A 21564-nucleotide genomic window follows, 5' to 3' on the forward strand; every position below is an offset into this window, starting at 1 on the left:
TTTAGACGCGGAAAGTTGCGTAAATTCGCAACTCGAGAAGGCGGGAATACAAAGAGAAAGCACTAAAGCTGGAATAATTAGATGGAGGTGTGCGGAATGAGCGAGATTTGGATTGATTGGATAATGACAAGGACCCCAAATTTTATTTAACTATTAGTTGTTTTAAAGGTTACATAAAACGTTTCATTTTGGCAATATTAAGAGCAGACAAATTGATGATGGGTTGGTAATTTCTCATTTTATTCTCGCGATTATGATTTATGAAATAAAAATACATGAGCATGCTTCTGCTGAAAATAAATTGTATTCAAGCAGGATTCAAACAAAAAATACAATACATTTTAATTAACAAAATTGTATATTACAAAATAACATTTATACTGATTAGTGGCGTGTATTTTTTATTTGCCACATTTACCATATTGTAAAAAACAGTTGAACATATTTCAGTAATAATGATTTATAACAATCTGTGATCTGACAACTTTTTTTCAGAAAAATCTAAACAAATAAAAGCTTTGCTTAAAAAAACAATTAGATAATATTCAATCATCAATAATTTAGTATTGAGTTGTTAATTTTGTACACTTACAACTCAGTTGCAAGAAAATTCAAGATTTTTTCAAATGTTTCAAAAAAAATTGTAATTAGTAATAGATATTATGGAGAAACGACCATATTTGTAGTGTTTAATAGAAATAAGTCTCATTTATTCTAATTTAATTTGTTTTTTTTAATTAGTTACCAGTATTTTAAGATTTAGAGTTTATAAAAACAAATATTTAAAAAAAAAACTACAATATTTTTTGTTGCTGAACATTACTGTTTACTGAGAATTTAATTTAGTTACTTTTTAATAAAATTGTTAGTTACTATTTTTGTTACTAGGGTATCTTATTTTTAAAAAACATCTGTGAAGTCACGCGTAACTGTAAAATAGCACAAAAATTTTAGACTTTTAAAGACTCCGAAAAAAATACTTTATGATAAATAAAGTTGATTAATGCCAAGAGACGATACCGCACTCATTTTGCATTTCACTATTCAAATATAAACACAATTTTTTTCGGTAGGATTCTGATCAAACCCATTTTGTGGTGAAAATAGTAAACACATAGACCCGTTACATTTATTGAGTGCTGACAACTTCTTATTGGATCCTCTTGGTATGGAAACGATGAACAAAAACACGATTAACCCGTCACACCAAACACTCAGAACAAAAACTCACCTGAGGATGACCACTTTGTGGTTGAAACGCGTTGTATTTGAAATAAAAGTATGGTGTGACGGGTTAATCGTGTTTTTGTTCATAGAGTGCTGACAAATCAAAATATGCATTAATCGAAAAACTGTCCTCGGCCAAGAAGTTTTGTATATTATTTGTAAGCTGTTTTCCAGCGTTCAGCTTTGCTTCGTGTTTTAATATTTAAACTTCACGCTGTAAAATTATACCAATCGCACTGATAATGTAAGTAACTATTATCAATCATTAATTAATTTTTTCAAAAAATAAATAGTTAAAAAAAATCAATTGCTTACAGACTTCCTATTCTCCTGGTATGTATGTTTTAAGTTTTTTGTAGTAATAAATGTATACGATGTGCATAAAATCTCAAAAACAATAATTTTTAGTTTCATTTTGGTGGATGCGCCAGACCAGTATGTGCATTAGCTAGTACATAAAAATATTATACTCGTATTATACATAATAATAATATATTGTTAATATTTATTGATAAGTACTTTCAATTTTAATTGCTAAAATTTAGTTGTTTTGTTTAGTACTTTATTTTTCTTATATTTTTTACTCAATTTTCTATGAGTTTGCTTGTCAGGTTTTTTTCAGAAATCAGACTAGCATCTGTAAGATTCTCTAAACCGTAAACTCAAAACTTCTTTGAATTCAAAATTAACAAACCGTCCGGTGATTACTCATGCGGATGCACGTCCTTAAATTTTATTGGCCGAAGTTGTTTAGTTAATTACATCACGCTGTAAAACCCGAACTCCGTCAAGCAGCAGTCTTGTTTAATTTATAAGAATTTCCATATTAAAATTAAACTAGGCTTGCCTTTTTTAATTATTCTTGGTCACAGGTCTCATTAATCAAAGAATCGATTACGGCTGTATATTTAACTTTTGTGTACTTTTGCCAACTTTTAATTGTAAAGAGTTTGTCTAAGCAGATCTGCTCTTTTTTCACAGTCCTTTATACACCTTTGTCATTATCGCCTCATTAGTTAAAATCGTGAGGAAAAGATTTGATTTTCCGATGCAAAAGCCGATTATGAACGAAATGTAATTTACAAAGTATACGGCTCTCAAAGGCTTAGCTGTAATACAATAAAACCAAAGAGTGTGATATAAATTTTTTGTTTGTTTGGAAGCTTTCAGCTGAATAAATCTTATATTGACCTCGCGTTCTTGCCAAAGGCAGGTGAGGGGTCCACATAAAACTTTTGAATATAAATAAAATAAGAGATGAAAATTTCAAGGTTGAACGTAAATCAAATATCGAAGCGCTGAAAAACTCACACCTTTCTTGTTTTGTTATACTCGTTAGGCCTGATTGGCACGAAATTGTCAATCCACCTCCTTGTCAGTTAATTCCAGAACAAATGAGCCAATTTACATGAAACTTGCTCGAGTTTATGCACGGAAAGGTTTTTTACAAAACAACATAACTTATTGCTGCGGTTCTAATTAAGAGAGGAATATTATATGGTGAATAAATCTGACACTACAGACACTAAAACGCTTCTATTTGCATTACTGTGTGTTACACTTGGGAGTTTTTTTGCCGACTGTAAATCTAAACTTGGCCAAAGATTATACATTCGTATCTCTAAGAAAGCTACGAGACGGCCAGACGCCAATTAATCTCTTCAATCTTTAAACTTAGATACATTTCTCGGTTACAACTCAACCCACAATAACTTTCTCAATATGTGATTAAAGTGATATCACTTGATTATATTATCAAGTCAGTTTCCTTGTTTTGTAAATAAAGTTCTTATTGACTACATGACTTAACATTGAACAAAACTGAATGTTAAGAATTTTTAATAATATAAATGTGTGTTAAACTCGTATGTTATTAGAATATTGTAAACATAATACAATTTAAAGGGTGATTCGGATAAGATAATGAGCCCGACAAATTTCATTTACGTCTTGAACTAATTTTAATTACGATTTGCATTTGCAATCCAAGTTATCTTATGTTGCTTTGACAAGCAATTTATGATTTATAAAAAAACCGTTTGCCTACCTTTAATGTTTCATTCGTTCATACATTTTGTATTGGGTTTACTCCGAAAAGACTTCTCTAATTTCTCTATCATTCCGTGAGAACTGAATGGCACTGCGCTGATGTCAGAGTAACATAACTTAGATTCAACTTGCAAATCCTAATTTAAATTTGATCAAAGGCGTAAATGAAATTTGTTTTTTGTCAGGCTCATCTCATATCATATCTGAATTGCCCTGTAGTATTAAAAAATAAGAATCAGATTGAAAAAAATAATTAAATTAGCTTGGCTGGCTGCCGGTAAACCAAATATACAATTATTTCTTGTCTGTGTTCATATATAGGATGCGTCAGAACTCGCGCTACAGAGAAAAATGTCAAATGCCGGCGGCAATAGGTCGCCAAAAAGTGCAGCCGAGGAAGTAATTTTTGCTTGCATAAGAAAGTTATTAGACTCTTAAATTTACCAATTCCAAAAAAGCACCTCAAAGTGTGATTGAAAAATTATATCCGTTGCTATAGGTTACAAAAATTATACCAATTTGCCCAGAATTTTAAAAAAATAGCTGGTCTACTGTAATTTTGAGTTTGACATTTATTAATTTTCGTGATATGGGTGACATAACCTGCTAGTTTCCAGTATTTTTCTCGCTGAAGAGGTTGTATACGACTATAATGAGACAGAATCGTTAATTATTATCAACAACTATCAAAAATCAAAAATCAAAACATTCTAGAAATTCCTGATGAACCGACTTCTCTAAAACTTCTTCACAGGTATTGTTCCTTCTCAACTTTGTCTTCGATCTGATACAGATTAACAAACCGATAAATGAATTTTAGAGCTTGAAAACTAGTGCATTATCCTTATGGAACAAAAAAGCAAGTGAGTGTGAGAGACCAGAAAAACATGAAGTACGCAAGTTTCTTTATCTACTTTAATGCAAAATTAACAGAAAGTTGTACTCATTAGTTGATAACACTATCCCTAATGATCAGACTCCTTGGCCACGTAGAAAAGGTCAATGCCTAAATTTTATAATAATAATAGAGAGTTTTTGCAAATCGTTAAGATTAACGTTAACCTTAACGACAACGTCATTTAATTGTCGTGTGTACTTTTTTCAACGGCGAAAGGCGTTTTCCGTCAATTCAAAGACGTTTACGTAAACGTCTTATTTTTTGATTTCTTAGCAACGACCATTTGTCGTAATATGTTAAACTTTTTACGGTTTGCAAAAACTCTCTAATAACTTTAAGTTTATGTGAGATGGGTAGATGCTTTCTGATACCATAAATATAGCGTAGACAAGATTTTTGTACTCTTTGAATACGTTCTTGTGTTATTATATCTACACAAGGTCCACATTCCATGTCGAGGTAATTGAAGTGACTTAGAACTAGGGATTCAGTTAATATAATTTTAATATTGTTAGATAAAATATGTCTATGAGGATATAGCTTTTTAAGACTTATATACGTTTATTGAGTAGGTACATTTTTTATATGATTTTTAAATCGTAAATCAGTATCTAATAAAAGCCCCAAATTTTTTGCTTCTTTTGTGCAATTTAATTTACAACTTCCTACCCAAACATGAATTAAATTTAAAACATAATGCTTACTTTTACCAAAAATCATAATTTTGGATTTAGCAGAATTTATGTTTTTTAAAGTTTTCAACAAGTCGCAGTAAATCTTTATTAATAATGTCATTCGCAGCTTTCAAATTATGAGAATCGAAACTATAGTAAACTTGAGTGTCATCTGCATATAGATGAACTTTACAGTTTTTCAAGCACTTTGAAAGATTGCTGGTATATACAAAGTGTTTCACATAACTTTACGAGGCTTGCGTCTAATGTACGCACCCAAATATACACAAGTCACACAGAACACTGGATACAAAATTTACACATTTAATTATTTAATTTTTGGAAACCTATGACAGTAGTTGTCAAACTAATCCCTTTTTCATTAATAGTCATAAACTGCAGCTTTTTAGAAACAATTATCATTTGTTCTATCAAGAGACGGCATGAATGTGATTGTAGTTTATCTATCTTAATCACTAACTAACTAAAAACGTTGTAATTTTGAAAGGGTGAACAAACTGGAGAAGATTATCCAATTTTTCAAAATTTGTAATCGAGTTCGTATCGGAATATGTATTATTGATTGCATCTTACAGGCGCAGGCCTCGTAAAATTATGTGAAACACCCTGTATAAAAAAAATAACGGTCCCAAAATCGAACCCAGAGGTACGCCACAAAATATATATTCCAAATTAAATTACCAATATCGGTTCTTACATATTGCTTGCGATTTGTTTAGAAGTTTTATAGCTTGTTGTGAAAAACCAATAAAATTTAAGATAGACAAAAGTAGCTTATGACTGATGGTATCAAATGCTTTTGAGTAATCAAGCAAGCAAGTTGTCTTACCGTTATCTCCATCTGCAATAATATGATCTGTTTTCTTCGAGGAGATTTAATGAAATTGAAAGGGTTAAAGGTAACAAAGTCTTTTGTCTTAATCACTTCAGGAAGATGTTGGCTTTCACACCCTTCCCATTTCACCTTTTAATTTTAAATAGCCACAGGAATAATGTGTTAATTCTATTCTGTGGTTCAACATAATGTTAATAACTTGGTTCCAAAGAAGTTTTTGAATAGTGGATTAAGTATTTGCAAAAAAATAAAATAGAGCATTTTTGCTGCACAAAAATTTTTGTTATTTAAAAATTACGAGTAGTAATGATTCTATTTTTAGTAGCAATCCAAATATGTATGTTGATCCAAATTTCTTTTAAACAATACATTTTAGAGATGCTAAATAGTATAAATATTTGCATTTGAATATGTTGATGTTGTGTTTGCTGACTTTATTCAGTTACAGCTGAATACTTATCTTGTTTGAAGGGTAATGATTTCGTTCTTTTCGAAGCACGTCATTTTATTTACTCTAGGAGCGGTGGCTCTTTGTTCAATTACTCCCGTATATTTTCCTCTATTTTATTTTATCATTAAAAATACGTCTCGCAAGCTGCGACAATTTATTTTATAGTTATTTTGTGAAAAGGTTTTGTCGGTGTCGTAAACTATGTCGCTAAAATTAAAGAGTGAAATAATTTGTCCCGCAAGACGTCGACAATATATCTTTAAGCGAAAATGCTTTTCAAACGAGATATAATCCCTCGGAAAAAAGGACTAGCCCGAGTACATTTTTTATTCCGTGCTGTCGGTTTCATCAAAACTTGTATAGTATAACAAAGGCTTTTCTCAATGCGGAACTGCTGTCAAAAAAGAAAGAAGTACTTTTATAGACTATCAACAGACAATGCGGTTGCTGAAGGAATTTAGAAATTTAATTTCCTCAATGTTGCAAACCGCTGTCACTTAATTAATTGATTTTAAGTGTCACGAAATTCACCAAACTGTTTGTCTAGCAGCTATAGAAATTCCAACTATGCAAGAAAACTTACCTTTAAAGCGAAAAACGTGGGCTTGGGGAAACGCAGTGCTATCTGGAAATAACAACTATCATTTTATATTTTTCAAACAGAAATTTTGTTTATGTATGATCAGATTCTCTCGGTAAATATTTTGGTTCTTTCGGAATCAATCCTTTCGGTTTTATTAAATAACGAAGAAAACGAACCACAACTGGTATTTTCATAACTAATTATAATGAAAATAATACCACAAAACAATTTATTTAATGGAAAATGTATTACGTTCAAATGACTAATTGTTATTTATAATTGAAAGTAATTAGAGAGCAGAAATCATGCATTTTCCTCCCTTTTCCGAAATTACCATTAATCATTCGCTATTAGGGGAGGCTTTTCATGTTTCACATGACCAAAACTTGTTTACGCTTGTATTCATACTTTTGTTTTCGTTGGATATAATGCCTCTAACTGGAGTATAACGCATCAGAAGTAAAGAAATGTGTTTTTAGAATTATTCAAAATATTCAAATAATATGTCTTTTTATATTTTAATAATATGTGAAAATTAGTGAAATAGTAGTACATATTTATAAGTATTATAAGTTATTAAATACAGTTGGAGACAAAATACTTTGGTCGTCACTTTTCTGTCACTTTAATGTAATTCAAGCATTAACGTTAAAATGGATGACAATTTCAAATTAATGACAGCTATTATATTTTCCTATAAAAAATATGTACATACAACTTGTCAACGATGATTGACAGTAGCTAAAAATAAGGTTAACAGTCCTAAAGCATGCTTTAAAATTTAATGTCACTCAAGTGACATTGACGACCAAAGTATTTTGTCTCCAATTGTACAAGCAATACGTAGATCTAATAAAAAGAAAATATTTATGCTTTTTGTCCCAGTTTGAAATTTGTTTAGAGTTTAGAGCAACGTATGCTCAAAACTGAGCAAAATTCGCAGTTAGCAGTTTGAAAACTTCTCGTGATGCCAACAGTGAATAACAAAAGTTTACATCCTCCATAGCACTCGAGCACAGAAATGTAATCTATTTTCACTTTGTACGGAGAGGAAACAAATGCAATTCTATCCACAAAAACTATGCCATTTTCGTAATTAAAACCTAATACTTGGCGTTTTCTAAAGCGCACCATAAATATGCATTTGGATTAACAAATGCAGAATCGTCATTAATTATAATTCGTCAGCGCTCTCCAAACGAATTGTAAATTTTGATTAGAGTACTTGTAAGCCATGACTTTAAATTAATTATGGATGTCTTAAACTTTTATTATGTTTTAAGCAACCCTTCGTATTTTATGTGTAAACGTGGAAGCAAAACACATTAAAAAGTATGTCAGGATGAAGCACATAACGACTTAAAAAGCGGAATTTTAGAGAAAAGGGGAGATAAAATTTGCATTTTTGCTGCAATTATGATACAGCAAAACTGCAGCGAACTATCAAGCAAATTTTCAACGAACTTTGGAACTTGTTACAAAGTTGCGGTGACCTCCTGAGACCAGGACGATTAAAGTTTATACCGATTATTTATCAATAAGGCAAGTTTGTAATTAATTTTTTTCACTTGGGCGCCCAGTGTAAACCTCGGAATTAATTCGGGCCATTCTGTTAGTCTAATTTATGCAAACTGAGTTTGTAATTAATAGTTGTGACAAAAATCTCATTGTTCCAAAATAAACAAGCTTGTTTTCGAGAAAATTATGCCTTGTTTGGGGATTCAAATAATCCCTTGTATTTTTAATAAAGGAAAGAAACAGTCAAAGTTGAAGTAAAAGAGATTATTATTGACCCTTGAAACTCAACGACAAATTTCAGGGTTCAAGTTTTACGAGCAAAATTAACAAGAGAAAACCTTTATTAAACATTTAACTGTAAAAATGCCTGTAAACTTTCGCGAACAAAAAAGAAACATCTTGTTAATTTTGATTAAACATTTTATGTTTCGTAATATAAAAAAAAAATTAATTGACAACAAATTTCGTTTGAAAATTGGAAGATTCATAGACAATAGATTAAAAAGAGATATATTAAAAACGCACCACTCTAGCTGAGATGTTATAAAAGTTATAATTGAAAAAGTTTCAGTTCCGACGTAATTTTATTTATAGGCTTTTCGATGATATCTTTTCCAAATACAAGTAAAAATTTATATTTTTTTAAGTGTGGAAATACATAATATAATAAAACCCTAAATACTAATCTTTTGTTTGCTTGTCAAGGTAGATAAATATTTCCCGTCGTGCACCCCATTTCTTATTGGCCAACGAAAACAAATAATGTTTAAGCCCACCGGTGACGAATTCATCACAACTACGAAAACAACTCGATTTTTCCGAATTTCTTCACACGAGGCCTGCAATCTTAATGTGAAGATAAGAAGGGTGTTAGAGTGCTTACTCGACTCATTTATTTAACTTGAGCAACATGAATAATTTTCATTCATTTTTCAAAGAGGATGGCCTGTGGCATTTCGTTTTCATTAAATCAAACAATATTTTATAAACCTTTTCTTTTGGACGGCTGTGGAAGACGGGACAAGACAAATTTCGGTACTTTAGGCTCCGCTGTGAATACATTTGGCAAGTTGGAGATCACATTTATAAAGTTCCTTCAAGTTCGTGTCAAACATCCATCGCGTTTGCTTGTTAAATATTGATAATAGAGACGAAAGCTTGGCGCCACAAATTTTAAATTGCTTCAGAAAAAATCTAAATACCTATTTATATCTATTTATATAAAATGACACTTGAACTACGGATTGTACTTAAATGTACTGTCAAATAATTTCAAATATGTTGTAGAGTGAAATGCATAATGCTCTAACTAAGATTTTATTTTCACTTGTGTGTAAGGAAATGAGATGTGTTTTTATAGGTAAAAATATACATATGTTCAGAGCACTAATTTAAATAATTCATATTAGTTAAAGAAAATTAAAATAAGCATTTGCAAAAATAAAACTAAAAGTGTAATTATATCTGCTTTGAGCTTGTTCGTGTTCTATAATATTCTAAGTTTATTAGTTTATTTGCCAATAATTTGATTAATATGCATTAGTTTTTTATCGAGTAACTGTAAATAAAATAAATAAAGCAAAAAACAAAATACAAATATCAGATTTTATATTCGACATGTTCCTGAATTTAATTTAATTTAACAACTGTGATATTTACAAAAAAAAGTTTAATAAATGGGCAAATTTTTCCCATTTGTCTGACTTTGACGCACAAAGCGACTTGTTTATTAACATTTTTCATTTTTTATTAATATTTTTCATTGTCGTATTTTAGAATTATGGGACAATTGATCATAATTTAAAAAAAAATTCAAATAATAACCAAGTGTGTTGAACTTGAACTCATATTTGTATTTTTGCTCATTAAAACTGAACTCAAACATGTACGTAACTTATGAGTGACATCTCTAAACGTTTTTCTACTTTCAAGTTTTCTATTCATGGAGTATAAAAATAAGAGGCCATATTGTCAATTTTTCCCCAGGAAATTTTTCTCGTTAAAAAGTTTACCGTATACCTAGTAGTTTTTAATTAGTAGAAAATATTCTACATAATTTATTTTAGAGCCATTTTAACCCAAAATAACTTAATTAAAATATTATCCCTCAGATTAATAAACAGTTCGGCTTCTAGAACTGCGGAAAGACTAGACACTCAGACTGAAAGATGAAAGTGTTTTTCCAAATCTTTGTGTTTCTTTTGTTTCATTAGTTTTTACCGTTGGGAAATAATTAGCAAAGCTTTTTACTCCAGTTCCAATAGTCGGTCGTTATCCAATTCTGTTTTTCCAAACCGTTTTATCTAAAGAAAACTAAAAATTTAGAGCTTAAACGCAAATAAGGTCTTCGATTTATCTAAAGCCCGTGTAATAAATTAAAAAAAACCAAACTCCTCTTAACTCATTGTTCTGCCAATAGTGGTCCGCAGGCACTTTATAATTGAGTTGTGGTGTTTTAAAAAAATACTCACGGTTTTAAATCAAAGGGAGTAAATTACGTTTTCTGCATATTTGCAATAAAATCGACTAATATTCCGAATAAAAATATCATAGATTATATTTTCTACAAAAATTTTGTCATAGTATCTACGTTTTTGTTTTTATTGCAAATTAGATAAAATTACAAAAGTTAGTACAGTTGATAACCTTTAAACACCTGAACGAATTCAAAGATTAGTTGTCGAAATTTTTACTCACGGGTCTTAAACGGTAAAACAAATTTAATTTTTAATTTTTATCATCTTTATGGTTTGTAACACATACCTACTGTAAACTGATTTTAATCAAAAATGATAAGTTGTGTCGAAAAAACTATTAAATTTAGAATTTTGTGGCTGAAAGTGACAAGAAACAACAGCCAAAATAGTTAGAGTACTTTTTACCCTATACCCCCCCAGATTAGGACGCTCATGAGTAAAATTTTCGAAATTTTATCTTTGAATTTGTTTGGATGTATAAAAGTTATCAGTTGTACCAAATTTTGTAATTTTTTCTACAATGATTTCTGAAATATTGAAAAAAAAGCCATTAAAAGATGCACCACTTTCAGGGGATGTAGTTCTTTTATAAGTATAAAATTTTTCGATACATGTTCATAGGAAACTTTTATCTTAAAATTGAAAAATTCTATCACCTGTTTAAATTAGTAACAATAAAAACGGAACACCTGTGTATTACGAGTAGATTCCATTTTTTTTTAATCCTAATTTTTATCCCATACCAAAATAAGATTAAAAATTTTATAAATTTAATTTTTTGCATATATAAAATCCGATGCAAATCGAAATAAGGATGATCGGTATTTAACGCTGGAATCAAACTCTTTTAATTTAACAATTGAGGGAGTCAAAAGCCGAGGGGTCACTTTTTTGCATACATTAAATGCATACATGGATAGTAAACCTACTTGGCGGCAAAGAGACAAAAATTAAAAATATGGAATTTGTTTACAGGATTATGTAGTGGCCATATGCCTAAGTAGGGTTGTATAAATAAAATTATCCTGAATTGAGATTAAGATCATTTATAAAACTATAACAAACAATCATAATTCGAATTTTTTTACGTTTCAAGCATTTTTTTATTAAATTTTTCTAGAGCAAAACTTTAAATGCAAATGTCTCATTTTTTACTATTCAACAACACTTTTACCTCTTGGCTTCTAACTCCCTCAATTATATATTTTTTTTTAATTGAAAGTTGTTTAAAATAGCGTTATTGATGCAACTGCATCTATCTCTCTAGCTCTAGCAAAACTTTGCGTAAATCACTTTGGTATGTTTCTACCGAAACTGCTTCTTGATATTTTATTTTTAAATAGAATTATAGTTTATTCAAATTTTTATAAATTGCAGACAAATAACTAATAAACTGTATATGATCAAATTTACGGTTTATAATTATTTCAACATTTGTTAACTAACTATAAAATACTCGTAGTAGCTGTTATTTTATGACAACCAAAATATTTCTGTGAAATAAATGTATATTTATAAAAGCATATAAGCAAAAAAATTAACTATTATATTATTTCAATATGTATTATATCAATTCAATAATATATGAGGTCGCATAAAAATTGGCTTGCATAGTTTTCATTGAATTTTCTCAAATGACCTAAGCAACGTAATTTATCTCGACGTCCTTTTAGATACAATATAATTATCCTATGAATACCTACACATAATGCACCCCTATTGTATAGTCGTGATTTATACGATAGACATAAATCTGAGGCCTTGCTAAATTTTCGCGGAAAATGCTTAATAATTTGGCCAGTTTTAAGTAATTGTCTTTATTCGAATTTACGTGTCCATAAAAAATAATAGAAAGTTTTTGCAAATCGTAAAAAAGTTTTTGGCCTTAACAACTGTAATTGCAAATTTTTGACATTTTCACAAGACATTTGTGCGGTTTCGCGCACACAGTTTTGGCAAAAAAGGTACATACATTATTTATGCGTTATTTATTTTACAGCGATGATCAGATTTACTAAAGCTTCGGTTCGAGCTTCAATATTATTAAAACACGTTGTAAAATTATACCTACTGTTCTTATAATGTAAATAACTATTTTTGAGGAGGTAAAAATGTAAATAACGGCGTTTTTAATCCACACTTGTTATTAAATCGTTGAAATTCTTTATGCAAACTGTGAAGTTTCTCTCACGAAATTCTTAATTTTATATCTCTGTAAAATTCTAATTTTAAATGCAAATTTTATTCTACGAATCCTCTAAAAACTCTGACTATATAAATAACCAAAAAGATCAAAATAACAAAATATTTGAAACGTTAGACTCTTTATTTTCTTTAATGATTAGAAAAATCGCTTTCAGGTCTTTCTTTTCTTTTTTCTGGTGCTGATGCGCATCTCATCGATCAATCACTCCCTAAGCAATTAATAATGGCACGTTTATTTCGTTAAAATAAAAACGCATTGAAATTGTGACAAAGAAATTCGAAATGTCAGGAAAATTCAAATAGCCCAAAAGTTATTCCTCTTAACTTTCCTCAATTAAATTACAATCTTTGGAACGTTTCTATACTTTCATTAAAGCAACGGTATTTAAACTTGAAAATTTCGCGTCGACTACAAATACTTAACGTTTTCTTTACAAACCTTAATCCACTTGTAATTCATTTACCGAAGTTTGTCGATTGTTCCAAGTGTGAATGCTAAAACTTATATAATTGTTTTTTAACTCACTCAAAATTTATATACAGTATGTTCCCAGATGGAGTTGAAACGCCAAAACTGCAAAGGAAAAACATTTTTTGTGTCACCTGAAACGAGCAAATCTGTAATTAAAACTTCATTATTCTGACTCAGTGGAAAGAAAAGTTCACTTTTCTCTTGATTTTGGACGTGTAATAATTTTTCTCTGTTTTTAAATCCTATCACATTCGCGTTTTTATTTATTATTATTAATATTATTCTAAGTCAAAAATTAAGAGAAAAATATACTTTTCTTTTGACTGAATCGGAATAATGAAATTTTATTTTCAGATTTGCTCGTTTCAGATAAAGCAAAAAATGTTTTTCTTTTGCAGTTTTGGCGTAAAATCAAAAATATTTTTTTCCTCTTGTAAACTCAATTTGGGGACATACTGTAGACGTTACGTGAAGTTTATTATTGAGTATTTGATCTCAGATCTGGCCGATATTGGTCAAACATCGTATTAACAGGGTTAAAGGTCAGCAAAATTAATGATGGTCATTGAAAGATTATCATAATTAATTCTCTTGGAGCTCGTTTTATGACGCTGATTAAAAAGGAAATCATGGTTGTCAAATAACCGTCTGTTACACAATAAATAGGAATTCTCAACACTGCAGGTATCTGCTAACCAGAGATAAATTACAGTTCACGTTTAAATAAATTACTTGGAATTGTTGTTTGCCTCCGTTAAAGTAACCCATCCTATTTAATTTTTGATACAATCAAAAATAAACTAATTAACTCGAATAGTGAGAAATCTTGTTACCAATTAGACACAAATGTGGAAGCTGTTTTGTTGCAAAAATATGGCTACATTAAACAGTCTTTGTACTTAAATGTACATACCCAAAATGTGTATCTGTTTTGGTAAATATCTTGTTTTTAAATAATTTCGTATCTTGGCACTTCCATCACAAATATTGATTTAATAAGAAAATGCAAGTTATTTAATTATTTATTTTAATTCAACTAAATAAATGCAATTTACAATTTCTAATAAATTTTAGTAATTTTCATAATTTACATATATTAATTACATCCACATTTCATCCGACCGCTTTTTGTAATCTAATTAATTTTTCGTTGAGTAAATACAAAATTCCATTTTATATCATTTATTAAGTATCCTTTCACATTTCTATTTCGTTGTTTTATTGCTTTCTGCACAGAATTTATGAAATATTTACATTATAAATCCACATATTGCTTATCTTGTTTCTCTACATCCACCTTTTACGAGCAGTTTTTTCTCGGATTTTTTAACTATAAATTTTCTTTATGATCATTTTATTATTCCAACTAGTTTTATGGTGAGTAATTTTTAAACAGTTCGGTAATAAACTAAACTGAATTTCGCACATTATTTTTACAGCGCACTTACATTTGTTTTATTTAACGAGCAAGTAAGCTTCTTAAGTAAATTCGAACGAAATTAATGGAAATGATCCTATTTATAACACAAAAAACCGTTTTATGTTTATATAAACAGACGTCAATTAGTGAAAAATTAAATGGTTGCCGAAATGAATTGGTCGCATCTCCAAATATGAAAACTCCACCATCTGTGGTAATTGTCGAGTCGTCGACGTCTAATAAATCCAAAGTACAGACTGAAAAGAAGACCGTCAGACTGCAAACGGCTGGTTTGTAATATTACGAGAAAAAAAAACAAATAAGAAATGATAGTGTGCGACAGACAAGATGAAAAGGCAAGCCACAACATAATAAGTTATATAAACTGTTCCACGTCAAGCATAAAAATACTACAAAGCCATTTGAGGTCCATCGCTAATATAAATGACAGCCATTCGAGGCTTGACAGGTGCGTGATATTATCTATTCTATGTTAGCGAGACATTCGCCTTTACACCAGAATAGAGTAAAAATTTAGAATAGTTTGGATTTATATTAGAAAAGTTATATTAAAAATTTTAAGATCGTTATTGCGCTTTATATTCACAGTGACTTTTTTGTGAGCGCGGTAAACTCGCTTCGACATATTTTCACTCACAGCTTTATTTTCGTGTACAGTCTTTGGCAGGTTTAAATGCAATAATACATGTTTCATGACATGAGTTTCGCGTTTTTTTCAATAAAATTTTTGTTATATTAAACAGTAGAAGTAAAATGTTAAAAACAAAAATTTTTGCTCGCGTCTATAGCATCTTTGTCAAATAAATGCACTCTCTAGATCTCTAAATTATCGTACCAAATTCCAAAAACTAAAATTAATATCGTACTAGTTACATGCGCCTACACATACTTACTAATAAACACTCCTAATAATTTATTTTGATATTTTAATTTACTTTATTTTCTACTGTGTTAAAGAGTGCTTTTATCAACTAATTTCAGTAGATAAAATAGTCTTTTATAATAAATTATAATAAAGTAATTTTTATATATTGTCTAAATTCAAGAAATTCTAGTAGATGAATACAAAATAAAACGAAATATTATACACGACGATAAAGATTATTTATGTACTCGTGAAAGAAGTCCACTCGTCACTTCGTCACTCGTAAACTTAAGCTTTTCACTCGTAGATAAACAATTTCTTTATCGTCTTGTATAATAAACTATGAATGTTTAGTTATTTAGAAAACTCAATATTACAAACTTTACCACAGTTACGTGAAAACTTAAGTATTTTCGATAAATGTGTGTTTTAAAAGTGAAATTAAACTTATAGCATATTTTTTTTATTTAGAATTGCGTTTTGTTAGTGTACTACAAAATGCTTTGGAAATACGTAGGTAGGTATATCTTGTAGTGTTAGTAGTCTATTAGTACCTTCTTTTTATAAAGACATGAAAATTTAGGATTTCTTGTTTGAAATAAATTTCTATTAAAGCCGTTTTCTTTCGCCGCCAACAATCAATAATTTCCTAATTACTCTTCTGCATCTTTATTTTTTTTTAATCCTCAATTTATTCATCTTATCGATTTGTAAAAAGAGTTCATTATGAATTCAGCGATGTATTATGTCTTCTAATAGCTGCCTAGCCATCCCTCTCATTTGTATGTTGTTCGTATCCGGCGTCATTTTTTTTTAGTTATCTCGTGAAAATTCCCAACATAAATAAATGATCGATAACCTTATAATTAGATTAAAACAGAACGAGATTTTTAATTGGTACATTAATCAAACTCGTCCTTAACAAGGTTATAACCTGCGATTTTAATATGATAAATAACAAATGTCCGGAAAAAAATGATGAACGACGGCAACACGCCCACCTAGTAATGTCCGCTTAGACACTTACATTCAATATTCAAGATGGCGACGAAAAATGGGAATTTATAGAGAGAAAATAAAGGGTCGTCTGGACTTAATCACGTAGAAAAATGGCGTCCAATGGCGATATTACGTCACGTGGCCGTTGCAATATGTGTTTTTACGTCGAGGCGAAAAAGTGTGAATTTATTTAATTTTTTGTATTTACGGGCAGGAAATCTAAAAGCTTTGAATTTACACTTCAAACTAAAGTTTTTTTTTTGCTTTCTCTCAAGATAATACGTTGTAAAAGCTGAAATATGAGAAACCATCTTAAAGTCATCGACTGAGAGAAACCGAAAATTTAATTAATTATGTTAGTTTTATTTTATCCGCATTTCAAGCCGGAATTTCCTTAAATGCTTATCGCTTGAATAAAATTTCGTTATATAAAGAAGAATAAGGTTTTATATGAAAGAGTCAAGTTAAAAATTTATTGTCGTTTTAATAACTCAAGTGCGCGAAAAAGTACGCAAAGGGATGCTTGAAATTGTTATTAAATGAAGCGGATTTTAACGCCTTTATAATTAAAACATTAATGCAAACAAAAAATTAAAATCAGTATTTTCAGTAGAATAACCAGAATTTGAGCAATTAGTATAAGTTAGGAAAATCCTTTTGAGGCTTCTCAGAGACAAAAAGGATTTTATGAAAAATATCAACACTATGTTTTACAAAATTACGTTTTCCTCTTTTATTTAAATTTTACTCGTAAAATAAACATATGAAGAAAAATAGTTAACGTTTTTTCACATCGAATTTTTATTTTCCAAATAATAATTTTAGCAATGATATACTGGTACATTTTTGCTTTTTTAGCATACTGTTATGTTCCAACAAAAATTTGTCTATTAACAAGCCATATGTAGCACCAATCATTTTTATGTCTCCAATTCTATTCATATCACACTTCAAAGCTATCAAGTTGTACCAAAATAATCATTGTTCATTTTGAAAGCCGCAAAACATAAAGAGCACTCGTGTGTCTAAAAATAATACCTAAATTTCCAATTCAAACTAGGTAGTGATGTTTAAATAATTGTATTTCTAGTTTTATTAAAATGAAATTAATGACTTGTGTTTATACAGGTGCGCCAGAACTCGCACCCCAGAGAAAATTTTCAAGTAAGGTACGATACCAGAAACATGAAAAAAATGTTTAAAAAATTCTATCTGTCAAAAAAATTTGACATTTATTTTCTGACATTTGACATTTTCTATATCCATTTAATGATACTGATGATCTTGTATATGTTTTTTGACAATTATTTATTAAAGAGACATAAATTTTGCCAATAAAAGCCACAAATAACGTTGAACATAGTTACAATTTAGGATACAGCTTCCTTGCTTCCTCTTTTAATAGCCTATAGCCTGTAAAAACTTGGAAAATTATTTTTCCAACAGAAATAAATAGAGTCAAAGTGCAAATTTTAAACTCTCATAACTTAGAAATTTTTATTGATAGATTTTTTTAACATTTTTTTTTGTTGTCTAGGGTATCGTCCGATGATACAGTGTCACGGAGGTGCGCGACTTTTCGGACATCTTGTATATCTCTGCGCAAAACATAAAGCCCAACATCCGTCGTCTTTGTCATTTATCCGTTAGATTATCGTTTCGAGTGAATTACAACTAGATAAAAAAATGTTAACATTTTTTCCATGTTCCTGGTATCTTACCTTATATGTCATTTTTCTCTGGGGCGCGAGTTTTGGCGCACTCTGTATAGGTATGCATCTGACACTTCCGGTCTAATCTGGTCACGTAACACTTAACACAAACAATTATTTTTATATTGACAAACACGCGACCGTTTCTAAAGCTGCTCTATTGGACATAAAGAGCAAATAACACAGTGCACAAATCCGATTATTACCTGCAATTCGAACGATATCGTAAAACAATAATTGCTGTTGTAATTATCGGTGATTTTCATTCCAAGCTAGTTTGTCTTTAAATAAAGTACTCAATTTCCCGGCAAGTAGAGTAGATTGTTTTCGCAGTATAAAGCTTTGAGACTTTTATTGCGACATTTTGTAAGCGTGTATGATGGTTTTTGTAACTGTTTAAACATCCAAGTTCTTTGCTGCAGCTTTTGATGCCACTGTTCTAAACTGCTTTCATTTGGTTCCTTTACGACGAGAACTATTGTTTTATCTGTTTGCAAGCTCGAGGGTCAGTTACAAGCTTCACTTTTCAAGAAATATGAAAAGTAATTATTTGCATACATCTAAAGTATCAGGTAGCGTTTCCCGCAGTCATTTTAAAATAACCTTATTTCACATAATTCTTTGTTAAAAAACTTGTTAAAAGATTTAAAAAAATATAGCAAAAATAAATATATTTTTTTAATTTTCTTGTTTTAACGACTTACCTTGGGCTTCCACTAAGTTGAAAAAGTGCAGAAGGAAAATAAACAAGAACAGTGGCCATTTTTCTATTCCCATGACGATTGTTGTCCCAACTAGCCTTTATTTAACGTGAAACAGCAGCAGTATAGGATTTCATCTCGTAGAAACGTGATCTTGTTCATGTCTGCACCGTTGTTACCATCTGTTTCATTTCCATGCCACCGGCTTTATTTTATTGTTTTTATTACATTTTCGTCGATCGTCGACGATTGATAAATTTACAAGCGCGTTCGATGTGCACGCGTTATAATAATTTAGACGGAAGTAAGAGCAGTGTAGCGTACAAACTGACACTAATACAGAAAACGCGCTCGATTCAGTCCATATAACCATCTAATGTTTTTGCTACATGGATATAAATTCATCGATTTCACGTGCCATTAATTCCAACTGGCCTGGTGACAGTAATATAAAAGTAAATGTAGTGCAATGTAAGCCGCTGGACGGAGTGGATTACGCCCAGTGTTGACACCCACGAAGGGTATTTGATGGGATTCCGAATGTGGTAAGGTAGGATGAAAGATGCATGATTCTGAGAGACATTAGCTAAGGAACAAACAATTTAGTTATTAATGAAGGAAATTCAAAGGGTCTAATTGGACGAATTTAAACGGAGTTAAATTATCAAGTAGAGCAAAAAATAGACTGTTATTGGATAAGAACGGTAATTATCTTGTTACACAAATTTACGCTAAAATGGTGGAGGCGCCGGGCAAAATTAATAATTTTTGTATTAAAATGTAATTTAAATGAGTTAAAAAAAACACAACCAAACAATTGTTAAACAAACAAACACTACAGCAATTTAAAAAAAAACTGTATAAAAAGTTAACAACAAATCAACACAATTGAAAAAATTATCGCTTTAGAAAATATTAGTTAGATATCTAATACGTTAATTATTAGAATCTAATAAAAACTTATAACTAGTATTAATTTAAAGAAGTAATAATTTTCCGTTTATTTTTATTCTAATATTAATAATGTTTCAGTACAGTAATTAGAGGAAAAAAATGCAACTAATAAAATATGTTATGCCATAACCAAATATGCTAAAAGTTTTTACGGTTTAATCACTGAGTTTTACGCTGCAAAATTATATTTATAGGACTATGTACAGGTGTTCGCGATTGCGAGCAAATAAAAACAACCTCTTTTTCCAACTTTTGTCGAAAACACGTCATGTCTGAGTTAAAATTTAAAATAAATTAAGGCCGAAAACTCGTCTCCGCCTATACCTTAATGTTTACATTCGTTTTAAAGAAAAAACTATGGAACGTAAGCAGCGTAAGGACAAAAAAAATATCGCTGCATTGAAGTAGATCAGTGTCAGTGTTTGTGGGTCAATACTTGCTGTTATAAAAAATTGCTCGAAATGTGGTCCTTCGTTAGCAATGCACACTTGTACCCTTCTGGAAGCTTGAGTTCACACACACAGCCCTGCGAGAGTATTAATTTGAGCTGTGTACACTAATTGTTTCATGTGACCCCACAAAAAAATCACAGAGTTAAATCTGGTGACCGCGGTGGCCATGCAATTGAACCTTGGCGACCAATCCAACTTTCGAGAACTAATTAATGACGACTCTGACATAATGTGATGAAGCTCCATTTTGTAAATACCACATGTGTCGCCAAGGGCACGTCCTCCACCAGATCGACAAACAAATTTTCCAAAAAATCCCAATAAGTGGCACTAGTTGAAGTAAAATGTGGGGTCAAATTAGGTGATCTTCGATGATCCCTGCTCAAACATTTAGTGAAAATCGATTTTGGAAGTGATGCTCGTACACAAGTCAATTCGGCGTTTGAGTAGTTGGTCATAATCATAATAATAAAAATCTAATTAAAGCCCTGACAGGTGAATTATTTATTCTAGTACAATTGTTTGGTCAAACTTGCTTTTTTTTTGTTTTGGTTAAAAATTAACACTTATTCTTTCTGCATGTCTTATGTTTTTAAAAAATACTGATATCACAAACTACAGTATAAGTTTACAAGAGGAAAAATAATTTTAAAGTTTATGCCAAAACTACAAAAGAAAAACCTTTCTTGCTTTAGCAAAACAAGGAAATCTATAATAAAATAATGTTAGATTATATCATTAAGAATAGAAGTAAGTCTGTTTGTATGTACCAAGCTCAGCGATTGAAGGCGGAGTGAAACAATGCGAAACACAAAAAGACCTTATGATCTGAATGAAATATACTTACTATTTTATCTACAAGCGGATTTCAATATAACGGAAATTTGAATTCTGTTTATTTTTTAAGCTTAAACGGGCATCTTGCTATTTTTGATTTTGACACCTGTTATCCATGTGTTTGGGCGACTGGTGTTACAACATAGTGGCAGCGGTTAAATATTGGGTAATAATTTTGTCATTTCGCGTGTTT

General features: G+C 30.2%; 1 protein-coding gene across 5 annotated transcripts in view; it reads right to left on the reverse strand.

The window, feature by feature from the left end:
- The window catches only part of LOC123012087 (zwei Ig domain protein zig-8-like), a 66189-nt gene that overhangs the window by 34169 nt on the left and 10456 nt on the right, over nt 1-21564 (reverse strand). For 3 of the 5 annotated variants that reach the window (XM_044409875.1, XM_044409874.1, XM_044409876.1), the window contains exons 2-3: nt 19132-19563; nt 6739-6780 (exon numbers count right to left, since the gene is read on the reverse strand). In XM_044409875.1, the coding sequence (XP_044265810.1) occupies nt 6739-6780; nt 19132-19204 (115 nt within the window). In that variant the 5' untranslated portion in view covers nt 19205-19563. The remainder of the gene's footprint in view (nt 1-6738; nt 6781-19131; nt 19564-21564) is intronic. The other 2 variants (XM_044409877.1, XM_044409878.1) reach the window with 2 other exon arrangements.

Source organism: Tribolium madens, unplaced genomic scaffold, assembly GCF_015345945.1.
Source record: "Tribolium madens isolate multiple individuals breed KSU strain unplaced genomic scaffold, Tmad_KSU_1.1 Scaffold_91;HRSCAF=231;Tcas5.2_LG7, whole genome shotgun sequence".
Taxonomy (NCBI): Eukaryota; Metazoa; Arthropoda; class Insecta; order Coleoptera; family Tenebrionidae; genus Tribolium; species Tribolium madens.